This window comes from Lissotriton vulgaris, chromosome 5, assembly GCF_964263255.1.
Source record: "Lissotriton vulgaris chromosome 5, aLisVul1.2, whole genome shotgun sequence".
In the NCBI taxonomy this organism is placed as follows: Eukaryota; Metazoa; Chordata; class Amphibia; order Caudata; family Salamandridae; genus Lissotriton; species Lissotriton vulgaris.
In genome coordinates, this window is record NC_141693.1 from 1,873,903,639 (window position 1) to 1,873,924,410 (window position 20,772).

Sequence of the window (20,772 nt, forward strand, 5' to 3'; positions counted from 1 at the left end):
TGTATATACCTCCAGTGATGAGCTCATATCAACCTCCATTGGTGAGCTCGGCATATCCTTTCAGTGGTGAGCTCTGTATATACCTCCAGTGATGAGCTCATATCAACCTCCATTGGTGAGCTCGGCATATCCTTTCGGTGGTGAGCTCTGTATATATCTCCAGTGGTGAGCTGCTTGTATCTTCTCACTGTTAATCTCTGTGCTACCTTCTGTGGTGGTATGTCTTGCATTTCAGTAGTGAGCTCTGTGCATCTTTCAGTAGTGAGCTCTGTACATCCTTCATGCTGTGAGCTCTGGTTATACTCTATTGGTGAACCTGCATCAGGGTCTTAGGTTTTTTAGGACCTGGGAAAGACATGTTTTGGAGTACCCTGTTCGGAACAACTTTGGATTGTATAACTCATTTTCTTTTAATTCAAGCCTGCAGGATACCAAACAGTTTTCAATTGTACTTAAATTATCAGAAAGGGGGTCACACATAATCACCCAAATTGTCTTGTCCTGAGGCCTGAAGTTCCTTAAAATGACACGAGGTAGTTGGAGGCATTATCTGAGGTAGAGGTAGGGAGACAAGAGGAGAAGCTGAGATAAAAAAAAGAGGTGAAAAGGTCTGAAAAATCACTTTCCTAAGGAGATTTTGATATCCTCCCTCTGTTAATCTCAGTGCTACCTTCAGTGACGAAATCTGTATATAATTGAAGTGGTGACAACCGTGCATCCCTCAGTGCTGAGCTCTGTCCTCCCTCCAGTGCTACTATCTGTACGTCCACCAGTGGTGAGCTGTGGTCATGCTCTCACTGCAAGGTCTCTACATCTTGCCAGTGATGAGCTTTGTGCATCCTTTAATGGTGAGTTCTTTCTAGTGGAAGTTGCTGTACGGTATGTATGTATAGATATATAGAAATATATAAGGGATAAAGTACCCCACTGTCGTACATTAACCCCTTCGATGCCGATGACGAGCTCAGCTCGTCATCAGCCACGGGTGGCGTGTGCTGATGACGAGCTGAGCTCTTCATGTAACGCGGTTTTTAAAAAAAAGCCGCACAGCGCAAAAATCGCCGCAGCAGCGATGCGGTTAAAAGGATTTTGGAAGTCATTTGAGGAGTTCCATCACTACATAGAAGAACGAAGCCGAAGGTTATGGACTCTGAGATGACTTGCAGTATCCTTATCGTGTATGGCAGAGGGCACTTAATCCCATATAATACATGGTCATACCTTCACTTTTCCCTCAAACCACTTAAAATATTGGTAAGTAGCTCTTTCAGAAAGAGGGAGCATGTTTGCAAACATGAAGAATTATAATAGAAACTCTAGTGGAAAATTAAACACATCAAAAACCTGTTAGATATTTGTTGTCGAGCGATATTAGAAACAGTTCAATACAAGTCAGTTAAAAAAAAGCCTACAGTAACTAAGAATTTGTAGAAACATGCAGAAAGATTCTAACTTTTCTATAATTATCTAAGGAATGCAAAAATAATCGTATTCTTTCTGCTAGTCACTGTAAGCTAGAAAATACACCAGAAGAAAGAAAAGCACCCTTTCATTTCATTTGTACTTCTTTTTTGTTGCTTTAAACAGCCGCTCCATGACCTGACATGCCTTTCACCCCATCTGCTGGCTTTGGCAGCAAGCATTGTGACATCAGAACTTGATTGCAATAACTTATTAGACTCGACAGCGACTGAGTGTTTTTATAAAGAAATTAGAGATGTGCATTATACATGTGTCACAAAATCCCATGTATTATAGATCGATCGATAGATAGATAGATAGATAGATAGATAGATAGATAGATAGATAGATATTTATGAATTTATTTATAAAGTTTTATATAGCGCGAACATGATCCCGAGGGATATCAGAGCGCTTTACAATTACGTCAAGTGCATATCAAAGGAAACAATTACAAAGGGTGCAACATATCACGATAGATAGATAGATAGATAGATAGATAGATATTTGGCGGGGTGATTACATTCATGACGGGTTACCCACACCCATACACCTGAGCCGCTCATCAGGTCAGGCAGTGTACGGCTGCAGGATTTGAGCAGTATATATATATATATATCCTATAAATCCCGAAGCTGTAAATTGCTGGCCCTCATGTGACGGCTCCTATGTGCTAGTTCGGGTAATCTATCATAAATGTAATCACTTCACACTTCTCAGTCAGAAGAGCATCTGAGACTCGTTGCTGGTGTTATATCTGTGCAATTTTATTGGGATACGGATCCAACGCCTTTCGGATATATATATGTTTTATGTTTTCTTTTCAACCACAAGACGAATCTCAGTAATAACAACCACTTTGATTGACCTCTTACTTTGTGCACTGGAGCAGCGTGCTGGCCTGCAGTAAGACCTTCAACACTCCTTCATGGGTAATAAGTGCTATATATATATGTATATAAGTACAACACTATCTATATGTAAAAGTTGAAAAGCAGTGTATGTTTGTGTTTGTGTGTGTGTATATATTTATATATATATATATATATATGTGTTTGTGTGTGTGTGTGTGTGTGTGTGTGTGTGTGTGTGTATGTATATACATACACACACACACATGTGTGAGTGTTTGCAAGGGAGTCGTATACCCCCCGCTTTACCAGCTACAGCGGGGGTAGTTTTATGGGCCTCTTATGTCTGCAAATCCGCAGACAAAAGCTCCTAATTTCCTAATTAACCAAAGAAAGATGGGTTGATGGGAAAGGGATGGAAGGTTACAAGGAAGGATGAGTAAAAGCCTGCATGGGTGGGTGAAAGGGTGGGTGAAAGGGTGGGTGGGTGAAAGGATTTGTTGGTATGAGAAAGGGTGGGCGAAAGGGTGGATAGGTCAAAGGATTCTTGGTGGGGTAAAGGATGGGTGGAAGAAAGAAAGGGTGAAAGGATGCATGTGTGGATGAAGGGGTGGATGGGTGAAAGGATGCATAGGTGAGTCAAAGGATGCATAGCTGAATGAAAGGATGGGTGATAGGGTGGATGCGTGAAAGGGTGGGTGACGTGGCTGTATGAAAAGAGTGGATGGGTGAAAGGATGTATGGTGGATGAAAGGACAGATAAAAGGGTGGATGGGTGAAAGGATAGGTGAAAGTATGCATTTGTGGATGTAATGATATATGAGTAGGTGAATGGTTGAAAGGATGCATAGATGACAGGATGGGTGAATGGGTGGCGAAAAGGTGTGGGTGGATTAAAGGTTGTGTGGGTGAATGGATGAAAGGATGGATCGGTGAAAGTATAAGTGAAAGGATTCATTTGTGGATGAAATGGTACGTGGGTAGGTGAATGGTTGAAAGGATGCATAGATGACAGGATGGGTGAATGGGTGGTGGAAAGGTGTGTGGGTGGATTTAAGGTTGTGTGGGTGAATGGATGAAAGGATGGATCGGTGAAAGGGTGGATGGATGGAATGGTGAAAGACGGACTGGTGGATGAAAGAATGAATGGATGACAGGATGTAAAGTTGAAATTGTGTACATCAGTAGGTGGTTGAAAGGATTCATGGATAAATGTGTTGATTGAAGAAACGGGGGAGCTCGTGTAGGGAGTTTGCAGCTTCGCTTTCTTGTTCCATCAGAGCTTTAGTTCATAGTGGAGGATGTTTTAATGTTCTCTGTCTGCTGTTCGCTATAGCCTGCCAGTGGTGGGCTCTGTACATCCACCTCAGACTGGTGAATTCTGCGTATACTCACAGGAGTGAGTTATATACCGCCTCACAGAGGTGAACGTCTTTACATTGGAGCTCTTTATGCCTTCCTAGAAGCGAGCTCTGTTTATTATTCGAGTGATGACCTAGAGCTGTAAGCTTTGTATGTCATTCGTGTGTTGATCTCTGCACACCCTCTCGGATGTAAGCAGTGTGCCTCCCAGTGGTGTGGTGAAGTATGTACATGGTATGGTGGTGAGCTTGCTGTATTTTAGAGGTCATCCCAGTTTTTGCAGTAACATATATGCTTACACTCGCATGCTGCTGCCACCGTGTGGCTAGTTTTGGAATAATAATTTCCAACGTTGGAAAATAAACTGTAAGCCTTGAATGGGGAGTGCCTAAAATATTTCTGGGTTTTTATTCGGTCTTACAGAGACGTTTTTTTTTTGCCAAAGCAGCACTAATTTGCATGTAAAATCACACCTTGTCGGTCATTTTTATTAACTAACAGGGGACTGTTTAACTTTTCCTAAAATATTCCATAACTAAAGTTAAAATAGACTGGTTTCTAAAATAGAAAAGTTGTACATTCCTCAAATATTGTAGGACTTGGAGTAGGTAAGGTCCACCAGGAGACCGGAAGCGACTGGCGTTGACGCCCGTATCAGAATTTCCTGCCTTAGCGGTCGGCCCCGCAGTCGGACGTCGGGTCGCGTTTCCCAGAGTGCACAGGGGAGCGGCTTGGTGCCAGAGGTGGATTAAAGCCTGCAGACAATGTACACTGGATTATTGCACCATGTAGTAAGGCGCAGCCTGTGCCTCAGATCTTAATGCGGTACATCAAAAGCTGAAAGAGTGTACTGGCGATCGGTGGGTCCTAATGATTTTTTAAAAAGCTTTTTGACTTGTAATTGTTCTCTTTCGTGGCCCTAGAGCCGAACGAAGCTTTCGTGAGTTCTGTCATGCACGACAAAGTTTGAGCGTCCATTTTGTAACCTTGAAGCAAATAAGTGGGCAGCTTGGTGAGGATTCGAGACAAATTTCCCCTGGCCAAAGGGAGTTTGTTACTCCAGGTCATTATGGACATGCACTTTTCTTCTGCAAAACGTTGTTTTTAGGTGTGTAAGTCAGATTAGTTCAGTGGAAGCAAAAGAGGACTACAACACCCAGAATGCATTATGTTCTTACACGAAAGTCATGAGAGAGTGTCTGTAATGACCCAGAGAGAGGTGACCAGTAAAGCAATGAAAGCTATGGTGGATCTATCACCCACATTATCCACATAGACATTGTTGGGGCGCCACAACTTTCTGCTTCATGCTCCCCACCATACCCTCTCCTGGAGACCATTGGCAGTCCGCATCCCTTTTCAAACAGGGTTTGGATTAAATGATCTGCCTTCGATGAAGGCCGCACAGCATGTTTTTGGTCAAGTTCACTGATGACAGCTGGGCTGTGGTCTGAAGTGGGTCTGTGAGTACCCTCCAGGGGACCAGAGCTGTGGTGGCATCTAGGTGAATATAATGAGCCTACAACGAGCCAATGTTGTGTGTGTATTCTGCCCGCCTGTTAGCTCTCTGCCATTTGACACATCATTGGTGGTCTTTGAGGTGTTTGTCACCAGTGTTTTATTTGCAAAAAATTAAGTGCCAGGGCTCTCGTTAGGAGGCTACTGCAGCTTGCACCTCTGGTGGCCCCTGCCAGTGCTTCCAATGGTGGTAACAGCACAGCTACTAACCATTTTTTTTTTTTTTAACATCATTTTTATTGCATCACCAACATAAAAGTACAGACAATATATTCATCAACATCAGTATGTACATGGACCAATTCAATTGAGGAATTTGTGCCTTCCTTCCGGGGGGCTCTCCCCGCTTGTGATGCGGGCAGCTTCATCTTCCGTCTTGGTCTCGTACTGCTTACATTGTCTGACCGCTTCGTTGTGCATATAACCCTGGAATGCTTTTGTAGTTTACGCCCCTCCCCCTCCCCAAATTTTGGTGCCCCAACATCCCTCCAAATCAGCTTCCTACCCACCCTCCCCCGTGGTCGCGCTGCGCTTGAGTAGCCATGTGTCAGTGCCTGGTGATGCAGGAGGAAGCAAACAATCGCTAAGGTGTGTTCTCCTGTATAGTGTTGGGGTCTGCTCCTGCTAGGTCGCTCTCGCCTTCCTGTTCCTCACCGCCCACATCTCTGAGCGCCTGCACCATCATCTCCCATGCAGTCGCCCTTTCCAGTGCTTTCTCATCATTCGACCTCCAGGCCATCTGGTATCGCAGGGTGCTATCACACGCAGCCCATCTCAGACACTCCCCATACCATCTTTTATACGTGGGCCCCACTCTGGACTTCCAATTTCGTGTGATCTCCCGCTTGGCCAAGATAAGCCCCAAATCTATAAATTTACTTGACATCGTATTTCTAGGCGTATGTGGGAACCAGTGAAGGATGCCAACTGCCTTAGTATACTGAATGTCCCTATCCGTCGCCTCGTTAAGGGCCCGCCCAACTTCCTGCCAATAGTCACCCAGAGAGGGGCAATCCCACAGCATATGACATAGATCCGCCCCCGCTGTACTACATCTGGGGCAAGCAGCGTCGGTCGCCCCAAAGTATTGTTGGATTTTCCCGGGCGTGAGGTATGCCCTGTGGACAATATAAAAGTGGATCAATTGGAACCTGGCATTCCTCGAGCTCTTCCGCGCCCTCCTCAGCAGTTGGCCCCAGGTCGTGTCTGGTATCTCCACCTGGAGGTCCAACTCCCACTTGGCCTTCAGGGCTGCCAAAGGTTGCAAGGCCTCCCGCTGCATTCTCGAGTACAAGCACGTGACGGCCTTAAAGGTTCCCGCCGCCATCATGGCGTACTGGCATGCCATTGAGGTACCTGGTTCCTGCTGCCCTTCCCCCCAATGGGCTCGCATGGCGCCTGTGACTGCCGCGTGCAGCAGATAGTCACCCCTCGGTAAGTCAAATCTCTCTCGTAGGTCCCGAAACGGCAGCAACACCCCATCCTCGTAGAGGTCACCCAGCACGTGTACTCCCGCCTCCTCCCACCCGAGCAAGCGCGACCAGTCACCTCCATGTGGGAGGGCGGTGATCATTCCCATCGGTATTTCGGGGGCGTACATAAGGCGGACACCCGCCCGCTTACGGGCCCAGTCCCAACACAGACGGAAAGTCTGCTCCTCGACCGTCAGGTCTCCCACTCGGAGTTTCTGGTGCAGCGTGATATACGCCAGAACGTGTCGCGGGGTGCCTTCGACTCTCGCTTCCTCGGGACCTCTATATACTCTCGCCACCTCCTGAGTAAAAGTCTGCAGTTGGGCAGCGAGGTAATATCCTTCGAAGTCCGGCACTGCCATACCTCCCTCATCTTTGGGGCGTAACAGCGTGTCGAGCGCTATGCGTCTCCTGCCCGTGCCCCACAGGAACATTATGATCAGTGACCTCAGGCGTTTGAAAAGCGTACTCGGGATCCATACCGGCAGTGTCCTGAAATAGTACAAAAGCCTGGGCAGGGCTATCATTTTCAGCAGGGAAATTCTACCAGCCAGAGAGAGCGGTAGAGTCGCCCAGAAGTCCATAGATCCACGCAGGGCGTTAACACAGCGAGTTACGTTGCCATCTAGCAGGTCGGATGGGGTGTGGTAGACATAAACCCCTAGATAATGTAGGCAGCGCGGCTCCCACCGGAGTTCCTGAGCAGTGAGTGGGCACGGCTCTCCCGGCCTCAGGGGGAACAGACAGGATTTGGGCCAGTTGACCTTCAGGCCCGATAACCTACCGAACTGCTCCAGTAGCCTCCGTGCCCCCTGGAGTTCAGCGCCGGCATCAGCCAAAAACATTAACAAGTCATCCGCATAAAGGGAGATGAGGTGTGGTCTCCCCCTAAAAGGCAAACCTGCGTAGTGGCGGCCCAGTCTGGCTACCGCAGCGAAGGGTTCCATTGCTAACGCAAACAGTAACGGGGATAGGGAACAACCCTGTCTAGTGCCACGCCTGATCGGGTATTGTTTCGAGATCAGCGCACCTACCCGGACCCTAGCTACCGCCTCATTATAGAGGACCTTGGTCCACTGTATATATCCGTCTCCCAGTCCAAAGCGACGCATCACCTCATACAGGTAACCCCATTCGAGGCTGTCAAACGCCTTTTCAATGTCGATGGACAGGACAAATGGGGAGATGGTGCCTGGCCAGTCCACACCCATCAGTCTCGTGAGTCTGCGGATATTATGAGTGGTGTTGCGTGTCGGTATGAAACCGCACTGGTCACCATGAACCAGGCTCGTCATATGCACTAGCAATCTGTTGGCTAGAATCTTACTAAGGATTTTGTAATCCGTCGTCAACATAGACAACGGGCGGTACGAGGACAGCGCCGTACCCTCCCTGCCCGGCTTCAAGAGTGGGATCATAAGGGCCTCGCACATGGAGCCCGGGAGTCGGCCCTTCTCCTGCGCCTCATTGTATACCTCGCGCAGCCGTGGAGCAAGATGCTCCAGGTATTTGCCATAGAATTCGATCGGTAGACCGTCAAGGCCCGGGGTCTTGTTTCTAGCCATCTGTTTTACTGCGCAACCTATTTCTCCGAGGGAGATGGGCCGCCCTAACTCCTCTGCCTCCGAGTCCTCCACTCGCGGCAACTCCAGCCCGTCCAAGAACTCCTCAAGCTCCTCCGTCCCTCCAGTATCACCACTCAGATAGAGCCCTTCATAATAGGCTCGGAACTTGTTCAGGATCCCGGGTTGGGAGTGGCAAGGCTCCTCCCCTGGCACCTGGATCCTCATGATCGGCCCTCCCCCCCGGATAGGGTTAGCAAGCCAAGCCAACATCGCCCCCGCCTTATCACCTTCCGCATGCGCCCTCGTCACGTACGCCTTGTGGTCGAAACTACGCAGCCGCTCTAGCTCTACCGCCAGCCCCTCCCGCGCCCCGCTAAGCCCCTCCTGCAATTCTGGGTGATTCGGGCGCCTCTTCTCAAGACCCCTCAGCCGTGTCTCAGCCTTATCTAAGTCATCCAACAAAGTCTTCCGTGCCCCTGCCGTGTGCCCAATACAGTGTCCCCGCACCACCACCTTGAAAGCATCCCATTCAACCGCCCTCGTGGAAGCCGAGCCACTGTTCCTCTCAAAATAGCTCTCAATACAGTCACTCAGGGCCTCCCTGAACAACAAGTCGTCCAGGGTGTCAGGTTGCAGGCGCCATGTTGGTACGCTGTTAACAGTCACCATCCATTCCAGAGACATCAACAAGGGGTTGTGGTCCGATATCGTCCTTGCCAAGTATTCCGCCCCACCCACCGCAGGGAGCACACATTCCGAACAAAGAAACGCATCCAGCCTCACATGTAAATCATGCAGGCGGGAGTGAAAGGAGTAATCCCTAGTGGTGGGGTGCAACGCCCTCCATGCGTCCGTGAGGGCCCAGCTCTCCTGCCAGTCTAATCTACGCTTGGCGATCCTATGTGCTGGGGATGCGCGAAGTGGGGGATGGGACCTATCTAGCAGTACATCTTCAACCGAGTTGAAGTCCCCCCCCAAGAGGACCGGCCCTGCCAAGTAACCCGCCAATTTGCCCGAAACGTTAGATAAGAAAGCGGGCAGGTCTACATTAGGAGCATACACGTTGCATAGTGATATCATCCTGCCTCTCAGCCTTCCTTCCACAGCCACATATCTGCCCTCTGGGTCTATCGACGACTTCGAGACTTGGAAGGGGACCCCCGCCCGTATCCAAATCAATGTCCCCCTCGCAAATGCTGAAAATGTCGTGTAGAATAACTGCCCCCTCCAGCGCCTTTGTAGAGCCGCCCCTTCCTGCTTGTTCAGGTGCGTCTCCTGCAGGAACGCTATGTGTACCCCCCTACGCTTGAGGTATGCCTGAACCTTATGTCTGTGCGTCATGGACTGCATGCCCCGCACATTCCAGGTAACACATTTCAATGCTCCAGTACTAGCCATTCCCCCCTACACAACCGGACCATACAACAAAGAACAGTGTTCGCCTAAGTCCCGCGACCACGGGCCCTCCCCCCCACCCTCTCCAAACAGGAAGCCAAACCCCTCCAACAGCTACAACCCCTCGAGCAACCCCAACGGCCCGTAACTCCCACCCCCCCAGGACAGGCCCCCCCGCAACTGGAAGTACCCCCATCCAAACCAACACTCCCGACCACCCCTCAAGGAAAGGTGGTAATACTCGCAGTCCCCACTGCGATGACCTTATGGGCCAGTAAGGCGCGGCTCAATGCTATAAGACCTCCAACAAATCAGCCCCGCGTGCTCCACCCCACAATCCCCACATTACAGTTCCCCAAAACCTCAATCATTGTCTTTCCACTGCTGTGGGTCCATCGCCCCGGTGTCCAACCAGCGAGTCCATTCCGCCAAACCAGTTCAGCACGCCTCCAGTATCTCTCCCGAGGTCTGCGGCGTCACAATAGGGCCCCGGGCTCCTCCAAACTCCGATTGTCCTGTCTCTGAGCCCGTTCCCGGGGCCTCCGAATCCGTGCCCTTCCCAGATTGAGTCCTGGCGGCTCTAGATAAGTCCACCACCGCCTGCAGGGCCGCCTGCCTCTCCGCCTCCGTCTGTGACATCGAGGGTTTCCCGGTCCTCTTGCGATTCTTCCTGATCCGTTGGGACTGCCTGATCGGCCTATCCGCCTTGGCCTCTTCCTCCCTGACCTTGGCACCGTCCGTTCCTGCCTTATAAGTGTCCCACCAGTCCCATGCATCCGCGGAAGACGTGAAGAATAAAGACTTTTCGTCTACCACCACTCGTAGTTTAGCAGGAAACAACAGGGAGTATTTGATGCCTTCCTGGCGGAGCTCTCGCTTGAGGGACAAGAAGTTAGCCCGAAGTCGCTGAGTCTCAAACGTGTAGTCCGGGAACATGGTGACTCTGTTGTTTTCCACCTGAAAGGGCCCTGCCTCTCTCGCCCTTTGCAAAAGCCAGTCTCTGTCCCGGTAATGGAGCAACTTGAACACCACCGGGCGAGGAGGAAGGCCCAGGGCTGGCGGACGCGCCGGAACTCTATGCGCCCGCTCCAGGGAGAAGAAGGGGGACAGTCCTTCAGGTGCCACCTCCGTCCGCAGCCAGTTATCCAAGTAGCCCACCATGTCGTCGCCTTCAATTTTCTCCGGCAGGCCTACTAGGCGTACGTTGTTGCGCCTGTTCCTATTTTCTGCATCCTCGGCCCTCCTTTCCAGTACCTTCAGACGGTCCATCACATCGGCCATCTGGGCCTTCACCGTTGCCTGGGCCGGGGCTAAATCCTTAACCGTGGTCTCCACGGATTTCACCCTGTCCTTCAGTTTGTCGTGGTCGGCCTTCAGGAGGCCCAAGCCCGTCGCCACCTGAGCTATATCTTGCTGCAGGGCATCCTTTGTGGTGGCGATGGCTTCCAGGATGCGATCCTGCATCCGTTGCAACGCCGCCTGGTCTCTCTCCGCTCCTTCCGCCGCCTCAGTGTCGGTCGCGCCATCTCCCTTCCCCTTCGGTTTCCCCATCTGGGCCGGGATGGGCGGTGGTCCTCAGAATATGTTCCTGGTCGCCCTCCAACGGCGCCGGGCACCCTCCTCCGGCCGGGTCCTCAGGGCCAGAAGTGTCACCAAGAGGCAAGCAGTACCGAGCGGTCGTGGCTCGGCCAGCGCCAGTTGCGTCTGAGATCCGGGGTTCTCGTCTCCAAGTCACTGTCGCTCCGTTGTCGCCCCAGTCAGGAGACGGCCCTCAGCCACCGCCCAAGGGCGCGCCCAAAGTTCTGCCAGTGCCGGGGGAGAGGCGCGACGCGGCCGCCAGCACCTCTAGCGTGTCCGGGAGCGATCCTCAGTGGGTCTCCGGGCAGATGTCTCCGTCACCAGCGATCTCATGCCATCGCCGCCATTTTGGGGTCCGCGACTTCTCGGCCGAGTTCAGCTTTCGAAGTTACGATACTGCTGCGGGAATGCTCGGTGCCGTCTTCCGCGGGTCCCGGACCCTCCGCAGTACCGTCCAGTATCGGATTATGTCCTTTATCTTGGGGTTCGAATGGATTTTCAGGATATTTTCCGGGATCGGGCACGGAGCTCCGAGCTCACGCTGCCTACCTCCTCGGCATCCAAAAACACAGCTACTAACCATCACACTCCTACAAGTGTGACAGTGTGGACTATTTCAGCCCCAGAGAGCTATAAGAATGACTTGGGATGCAGACAATAGTCATTTTTGATGTACACTAAATGAATAATGACCTGCTGTTGTGGTTATCTCTAAATTGGCCAGACAGCGCCACCATGTGGTAGACTGTCACAAGCACTGGTGGTGACAATTAAGTGCTGGTGCCGAGCACCGGAAACCACCGGCTCAAATTAAGCACTGCTTGTCACTCTCTTTCATGCTATGCCCCAGTCCACTGTGTTCACAAGACAGCCCTTGCTTGCTTTTCACTAAGGGGAAATCGTCCACTTGCTGTTGTCATCTAACCTTTGCTCTGAAACACGGTCAGAAGATGGCAGCTGTGCACGCACTTGTCCGTTCCCCACCACGCTGAGGGGCTCTTCACCTGGGACGAGATGCCATTTTGTAACGGTGCAGTGTTTGAGTCTCAGAACCAGAGGTTGAAGTGTGTTAAAAAAAGAATGGGAACTGCGCACAGGGGTGCAGTGCAGAAGGTCTGAATGAATTTTTTTTAAAACAAAAGTATGGGAGCTGTTACTGTAAAATTGGAAAAAATTGGGAATGTTGTTCCCAAAAGATCCCACCCACTTCAACCATTGCTCAGATCAAAAAAGTAATATGTTCTTATGGAAGGCGAAACTGTAACTGTGTGATGGCCATAGCCGGAAGGAGTGCCCACTGGCATGCAGCCATGGTTTCTCCTAGCTGCTTGTGGTTTATTTGGCATTGGCACCGAAGCACAGTGCAGCCCTGGCCCAGTTTCCCTGGGGCCTGGCTTGTGTGCATGATTGGGACTGTACCTTTGTAGTAGGGCCGGTATGAGAAGCGTTGGTCTTCGGTTCTTTACCTGGCCCTTGGCCAGCTGGACTCACGCGTGCCTCTCCGTTCAAGTGGAGCTTTCAAAGGCCACAGAAGAGGCAGGATCAGGACCCCGAGTAGGAACAAGCTCCACTCCAGTCCTGTCAGTGGACAAGCTTCAAGATGTCATTGCATTCATCACCTCTGTGTTCTCAAGAATAAACGTTGGGGCATCAGAACAATGTGGGAAACGACGTGTACAACGCAACAGCACATTAGGAAGGACCTCAGGAGCGTGCTAGAAGCACATACATAGATAAATAAACTCTCTCTTGGGATGGAGAGTGGACGAGGATCAGGGAGAGCTGGAAAACATGGAAAGAGTTTGTCGAGCAGGGACTTGGCCTCGCCACTTGAAGGCGGCTGAGCTCCCACACTTGATGATAGATGCGAAACCGGTCCCCCGGCAAATCACGTCTGTCCCAGACCTTCAGCTCCTTTCCCCTGACAAGAGTTGTCAATTCTCCAGAACATCTTCTACCACTCAGTGTCACTCCCTAAAAATCCAGAGTATTGAGGGAGTTTGATGGCCATTGAGATGCATTCGATTGCTGGCCGCGTTTTACCTTAGAGCATCACCCAACCAGCATCTGGAAGCAAAGGTGGTGGAGTAGTGGCTTCATTTTCTGGATGCCTCTCTCTGCCCACAGTCTTTCCTCTCACTTTGAGGTTCAGAGGGAGGTGGGAGGGTCAGGCTCTTGCATGCACAGCTCGCCTTTGACACCAGAGCCAGAGTGTGGTAGGCTGGGCAAATGATCCTGTCACCAGAGTGGCAGAGGGCAGCAGGCTGGGTAGATGTCGCCATGTAGGTTGGCCATCCTCTGTCGAAGCTAAAATTAATACATGGTGTCCTTGTCCTCCTCCTCCATGAGCTGTGTTTGTGAAAGAGGGAGCAGAGAAGCTCTTGAAACTACAGCAACACAGAGAAAGATGAACCAGTGTTGTGACAACATTACTCATGTGTAATATGTTATTACAAGTGGGTAGTGATTTAAGTTTCGTATTACAGGTGTATTCTGATTATGCCTGTAATAAGAAAATAATCGCAGGACTTTCCTATAATAGGAAAACCATGGATGCCCGTCCACAAGGAGAGTGCAAGCTTCTACGCATGATAATAATCACTCACAGAAAATGGACTCTAAAACATTTATATTCTTTAAGACCTAATTTTCTTGAAAAACTCTAAATCAGGCTGAAAAACAAGCTGGACACTCTTCTGTAGGAAGTAGGCCAGTACCATTAAAATGCGTGTCTTAGATTTGAGATGATCCCATATTGCCCATTATTATGTTGATAATCGTAAACAGACAACAAGACCTTTGTCATAAAACTTAATACATTTAAATGCCTTGCTTTTGAATATTGTTTTAAACTAAACACATTTTACCCTTATTGTGTGTTGTCTGTGCTTTTTTTAACTGGATTTTGTGTATTTGATCCTTTCTGCCGAATCTTTATTCTGACTTTAACAACCTGTCTTAGAAAGTCAGTGTTTTTTCGTTACCCACCTTGCAGCTTGTTGAGCACTTTCTAAAAGTTCTATAATAAAATTCTCCTTCTTGGCATCTTAATATTGTCTTAGTTTAACCTATGGGTTACTGTGGTCAGCACCAGGATACCCTCCCTGGTGATAGCGTGCTCCACAAATCCTCATGACATAACACATGGGTCAGTCTTCTTTTCATATGTGTTAGTGTAATATTCCATTTAGTAGTGACATGTTGTTTTGATTGTTGCTACTGTTAATGTAGAGTTAATGTACTGCATGCATTCTTAATGGACAGACCTTTCCCAACGTTCCAGGAGCACAAAGTTGCCCCCTAAGCACATTTGCATATATTACATAAAGTTATATCTGATTTCCATTTCAATCTGGCCATTTCTCTGCCTGTTTTCTCGCTGTATCCGAAGTTGCCAACAAGGCGTTCATTGCAGACTCTTCCGAGCCTTATTTTGCGGTGCTTTTTGGAATGTAAAAAAGACAGAGGCCTTGTTCATCAGCTCTTTGCTGCTTTTCAGGCCAGGAACGTATAAAACGGCTGTGTGAAAATCTGGATTTTCCAGGAAGATTATTGCATATATTAAATCTTACCATTTGCCAAACAGGAATTTGCCCGAGGGGGGGAAACTACCGCTCCGATCTTGGCAGATATTCAGTTGTCTGGAATCTTCAAAGCAGCGACGTGGCTCTCTGAACATACATTTGTTGCCTGCAGTATTCACATTCACAAGAAGCCATTGTATACATGTTGATGCCTTCACAGATGCTGCTAATACCCACCAGGCATGGGAGAGTGGGTTCAGCTCACATCCCTTTAAGTGAAAATAAATACTGCTTTCCACTCCATGCAAAGTATGCAGGTTTATCAAAAAATCATGTTACAAAAGGGCAAGTCATCTGCCTGTGACACTTGGTTCACCTTTGACCTTTGGAGAGTATCCTAATAGATTTTGTCAATTATAAACAATGGACTGTTCTAGAACCTGCACAAGATGTTAAAATAATGTGTGGCAAACTATAAATCCTACCATGCTACAAAAAAATCTAACAGGAAAGTAACTTTTACTTACACTCAATTTAATGTGACCTGTAAACGACAGTATTTCATTGGAGCCAGTGGTTTCCTGTGCTCAGCACCGGCACCTAATCGTCAATACAGGCGCTTTTGCACGAGAACTAGGTAAGGATACATTAATTTATGGTAGCCACGCTTAGATTAAGTGATTTGCCCCGAATCACAGGATGTTGAGTGGACGCCGAGATTCAAACCTCGTTCCCCAGCTCCGAAGTCGGAAGCTCTGGAAATTATGCCACATCCTCTCCACACTTTCATGGTTAGTAGTTAGTTCTGTTTTAGGTGGCTAGTTCTGTTTTAGGCGGCGCCTACAGGAGACTGACGCAAGCTGCCTCCTGATGAGAGCCCTGATGCTTATTTTTTGACAAATAAACCACTGCTAAACAGACCTTGTTGGTTCCTCAAGTTCTGTCTCCTTATTTTAGGTTTATTTTAGGTTTGGCACTAGGCCACCCTCTGCCTTCACCTGTTCTCTGTTCAATTCAAATTGTAAATGTGCAGCGTAGCTTGTGTGTACAGGAACCCCACCAAAAACAGTGCTACAGTGTGCTTTGTAGTACTGTTCCAATTGTATAGACTTCCTCCTCCATTACCCATCCCATACTAAGATATGTTGTATGTTTCCAGCAAGATCCCACACACACAATACTGTTGTCCTTTGATCACATCATGGGAGTAGTGCACACACTGTCCTAAAAAAGTTTACTGTAACAATCTGATCTGCACCTTTTATGTGCAACATCAAAGAGCTAAATGAAATATAGATGTTCTCCATATAAACAGACATCTCTATTGTGATGTGCTTATGGTAGAGTGTGCATGCTCACCAGTTACCTGATCTCTGTGCTGCGTTGCAGAGTTTGTCTGTGGTGTAGACTATCCTGCAGGGCTGCCTTGGCATACCCTTGCCCAGCAAGTAAATGTAGTGTTGCATGTGTGTAGAGGTGTTCCCGTGGATGATGTCCAGAGAGGTGGTTGGCACAGAGTCTTGCTAGCCAATCCCATGTTGAGTTGGTATGTTTTGGTTGGCTCTGCAGGGTGTATGGCAGTGAGGGGAGGGCCTTCTGGACCATGCCGCTTGTGGTCCCCTCTGACCCCGTAATGAATGGGCATGTAGCGGTCTTTCCTGTGTGCTGTTGGAGGACTTTTCTGGTGACAGAGTGGTAGCTTAAATTGGCAACTTGTTTAATTGTTCTATGGGTGAGCATAGAGCTGGCACATTGGTTGAGTGGCCTGACTAGAGATGGTAGTAGGTGTGGTGCTCTGATCCTTCCTCAGTCCAAACAGTGTTCAGCAGACATCGTCATAACCCATGGTCTCAACATCATTTCCTACACAGACGACACCCAGCTCATCCTCTCACTCTCCAAAGAGACCTCCACCAGGAGGACCAACTTCCACAGCTGCATGTGGACATGTGGCCGAATGGATGAAAACCAACTGCATGACAACCTGGACAAGACGGAGGTGATGATGTTTGGGAACAACACCCCACCGTGGAACAGAACCTCTTAACTTAGACCCACTCCCAGAGACCATGCCCGCAACCTTGGCATCATCCTGGACAGCAAGCTCACCCTGAGATCAATGCATTCTCCGCTGCCTGCTTCCACATCCTCTGCATGCTGTGGAAGATATTCAGATGGCTGCCCATCAGTATCAGGAAAACCGTCACTCAAGCCCTATTACCCGGTGGCTGGACTACAACATCGCACACTACACAGGAATTACCACCCAACTTGTGAAGAAACTCCAGACAATACAGAACTCAGCTACTAGACTCTTCCTCAACCTCCCCAAACGGACCCACGTCAACCTCACCTCAGGAAACTCCACTGGCTCACCATCCAGAAAAGATGAAGATTCAAGATGCTGGCATACGCCTACAAGGCCCTCCATGACCAAGGACCAGCATACATCAACCATCGACGGAACTTATACCAAGCCTCCAGACACCTGCGATCTGCCTCCCTCGCCCACTCTTCCCATATCTGCCGAAGCTACAGTGGAGGACGATCCTTCTCCCGCCACGCCGCCAAGCCCTGGAATGACCTTCCCATTCAGCTCCATTTATCATCCTCCCTACCAGAAAGCAGAAAGGGACTCGAGACCTGGCTCTTCCAATTATCCCAGCAAGAACCTAGTGCCTGGATACCATCGCGGGTGATTAGCTGCACTCTACAAATCCAAGTTGATTAATTGATCCACCTAAGTCTGCGTGCCCGGTTCCATTGATTCTCTGTACCCCCATCTATGCCCTCCGTGCTTTGTGCATGCCTGGGTCTCATAATTCCAGTCCTCCTCTGCAGTGTTTTTTCTGATTTGATTTGTCATGAGGTATCTTCGCCTTGTATATTTCCAATAGTCCTCTTGGTGTTTCTAGTCCCCTTCGTATTCCTCAGTGAGGTCTCTAAATCGTCCGTTCTCGATGCTCGCCATATGTTGCTGCTCGGTAGAATGATGGGCTATTCATTGGTTTAAGGGATGCTGAGTTGAGGGGCACTGGTTGGGGTTGATGTAGTGAAGGGTGAGTGGTCAGACCTGTAGGCAAGAGCACGGTTAGCAGTGCAGGGATGCAGAGCCATGCATTGACATTTTAGAGTCGCTACTACCCCAGTGGATGAGCTTAGACAATGTATAATTGGAACACGATTTAGAAATGACATATAGTACTGTTGGCATGCAGCAGATGCCCTGTATTCTAAGCTCCACTGGAAGCTGAGCTGCCCATGGGAGAAGCACATCTGGAGATCAGACTGCAGCCATCTGACTTGTCTCAACACATTAGAAAACATTGAATCAGCAAATACCATGCAGTGATTGTCTAAATTTCACTGAGAAGTGCATGGGACAAGAATACCTGCCACGCTGGGCCAACCTGCCAGGCAGGAGTGTCCAAGCCTCTTGCAGCTGCTGATGCTCTAAAGGTTTTGTCCTTCGTTGCAGATATAGGTGCCCGGGAGGCTCATAGTCCAGGGTCCAAGGACAGAGTTGGTGGACTTGAATTCTGGGTCCACCCAGGGTTCAACCGGGGTCAGGAGTTCACTCACACCCCTCTTATGACATTTGCTTTCTCTCACATCTCATTTCACTCCTTTAACTTCCACTCAGTCCTCTTACTCCCAACACTCACTCAGTCTCTACCTTTCCGATTCCTGTCACACTCAATCCTTTCGCAACATCCTTCTTGCACACGTCTCATTCATACCTCATTGTCAAAGACTCAACTCATTCTCAACTGCTCTTCCACTGCCTTCTCTCTCTCACTCTCTGTTTCCTCTCTCGCATTCCGGTCCTGGTTTTTACCAGCTCCTCACTCGTGATGCTAACACTGCTCCACGGCTGCTATTCCTGGTTGCTCCACCCAGACTGGAATCCTGCAGTGGAGTCTGCATCCAGACCGCTAGCCCACCACCAGCCCGGCAGTGGGTGTAGGTTCAGCTCCCACAGATTGACCGGGTAGCATGCAGTGATTTCCTGGTGATGTGCCCGGACCGCGTGTCCACCTTTAGCCGCAATCGCATGACACCACATATGCCACTAATGGGGAAAGTAGCTGAGCTGCCTAAAAGACCAAGAGAGGTACTTGGTAGAGGGCAGGTGTGGTGGAGCGTGGATGCAATAGAAGGTAGGAGAGGCACAGGGGAACTAGGAGGGGGAGCAAAGACTTGGAGCAAAATAATGAGGTGACCACACTGCACAGAGTTCCCCATTGTGTTGTGACGTTATTTTTCTCAAGTTATCATCTTGGTCAACAACCACATGGCCCTGGTTTCTGATCCAGGTCCCGGATGATCTCATTTGATCTCCACTGTTGTCCTTATCAGTTTGAAGAGACTATGGTCGGGTGACCACGCCTCAGATGGTTCCAGTCACATGACTCCTTGAGAGACCGCCATCTTTGAAATGAACAGAATGCCCAATGCTCACCGACCCCTCCAGGTGCATCCCTGCAATGAATAACCGGTGGAAGTAGATCCCATCGATGTAGGCAGTGGCTGCTTTGGTGTAGTGTGCAGTAGTGTTACTAAGTGCCCACCTTTGTGTAGATAAATAGCGCAGTGTTAAGTGGGGGACACAAAAGAAGCATGGCCCGTACGGTAAGCCATAGTATTAGAAAGCGTCCCCATTTAGGGTCACCCTAAATCATGAAAAGCGAGGTAGGTGTTTGGGGTCCCTTGGGGGATCTTCTGATGTTCTGATGTTTTTGTGCCTTTAAAGCGTAAGAAAATGTCTTGCTGCATGCTCATGGCACACCAATGGAGCTGGAACCATTTTAAGAGTGAGGGGCGCTGCTGCCAATGTTACATCACTGAAGTCATAGTGGTTGTGATAAATCCAAGTGCCACACAAAGAACAAGTGTAGCAATGAGCCACATCCATTCAGCAGTATGTGTCCCGTGGTGTATCTTGGGGCACACAGTTGCAAATATATCACTAAATCACTAGGGTATGGTGTGGCATAGCACGGGCATTTACAGACAGCACATTTTCCATTGGAATGACCAATACATTTGCAGAGATATTCAGTTTTACTGATATAACTACATAGTGTGTAAATTATAAAATGTGGCAAAGTCCTATTAAAATCTTTGTTTCAATTACACGTAGGAGTAAAAAAAAATAGGCCTCATTTGTGCTTTCCTTGCTGTCGATACATTTCAAAATATTTGTTCAATTCATTTACAGGTATTTACGTTTTGTTGTCCTACAACCTTTCCTTTCATACTCCCTGTACCCCAGCAAGATTGTTACATAGTTCACTTTACAATGTCCTCTCACTTTGCAGTCAGAGAAAGAAATGTAAACACCAATCTTCATGTTAGAAGTATAAGCAGAAATGTGTCATAAGTCATAGCCTGGAATTTCACCTCTGTCTTTCAAGGCATTGTAAATGTGAGAAGATATAAATAAATTGTAAAGGCACCTTTATTGCTAATTCATCTTCTGAACTACAGTATGGTTATTTTGGAGGTACTACAGCATCCCTGTACCCCTCCTTCCAGCCCCCCATGTGTCCTGTACAAGACCCTGAAGGTGGCAGAATTGGCATTTCATGGGCCTTGAACTGATGTGCATTTTGTCTTTTCCAGGGTACATCCCTAGCTATCTGGATAAAGATGAACCGTGTGTTGTGTGCAGTGACAAGGCCACAGGGTACCACTACCGCTGTATCACCTGCGAAGGCTGCAAGGTAAGCGCAGGCCTGGGGATGGGGTATATATATGCTGCGGCGGTGGATGGATGCTACCATGACCGTTGCATCGTCTGTTGAAGCTGCATGGGTTTGGAAGTGTGAATTGTGTCACAGTGCTGATATGCAGCATTATCACAATGGCACCACATTGTGTCTGCATGTGGTACTATCACAATGGCATCACCATGGAAGACTCAAAGTTAAACTGACCGAGGAGGAGAGGTATAACATGTGAGGATCATATTTGCACATTCGACCCCCTTTAGCCAAGACCTGCACCTTCTCGTCTCTACACAAAGGGGGCCATTCGTACCCCC

The 20,772-nt window shown here is 48.8% G+C and overlaps 1 protein-coding gene across 3 annotated transcripts in view; it reads left to right on the forward strand.

Moving 5' to 3' along the window:
• The window catches only part of THRA (thyroid hormone receptor alpha), a 789,997-nt gene that overhangs the window by 701,044 nt on the left and 68,181 nt on the right, over window positions 1-20,772 (forward strand). For all 3 annotated transcript variants that reach the window (XM_086924372.1, XM_086924374.1, XM_086924373.1), the window contains one exon: window positions 20,352-20,452. In XM_086924372.1, coding sequence (XP_086780498.1) covers window positions 20,352-20,452 — 101 coding nt within the window. The remainder of the gene's footprint in view (window positions 1-20,351; window positions 20,453-20,772) is intronic.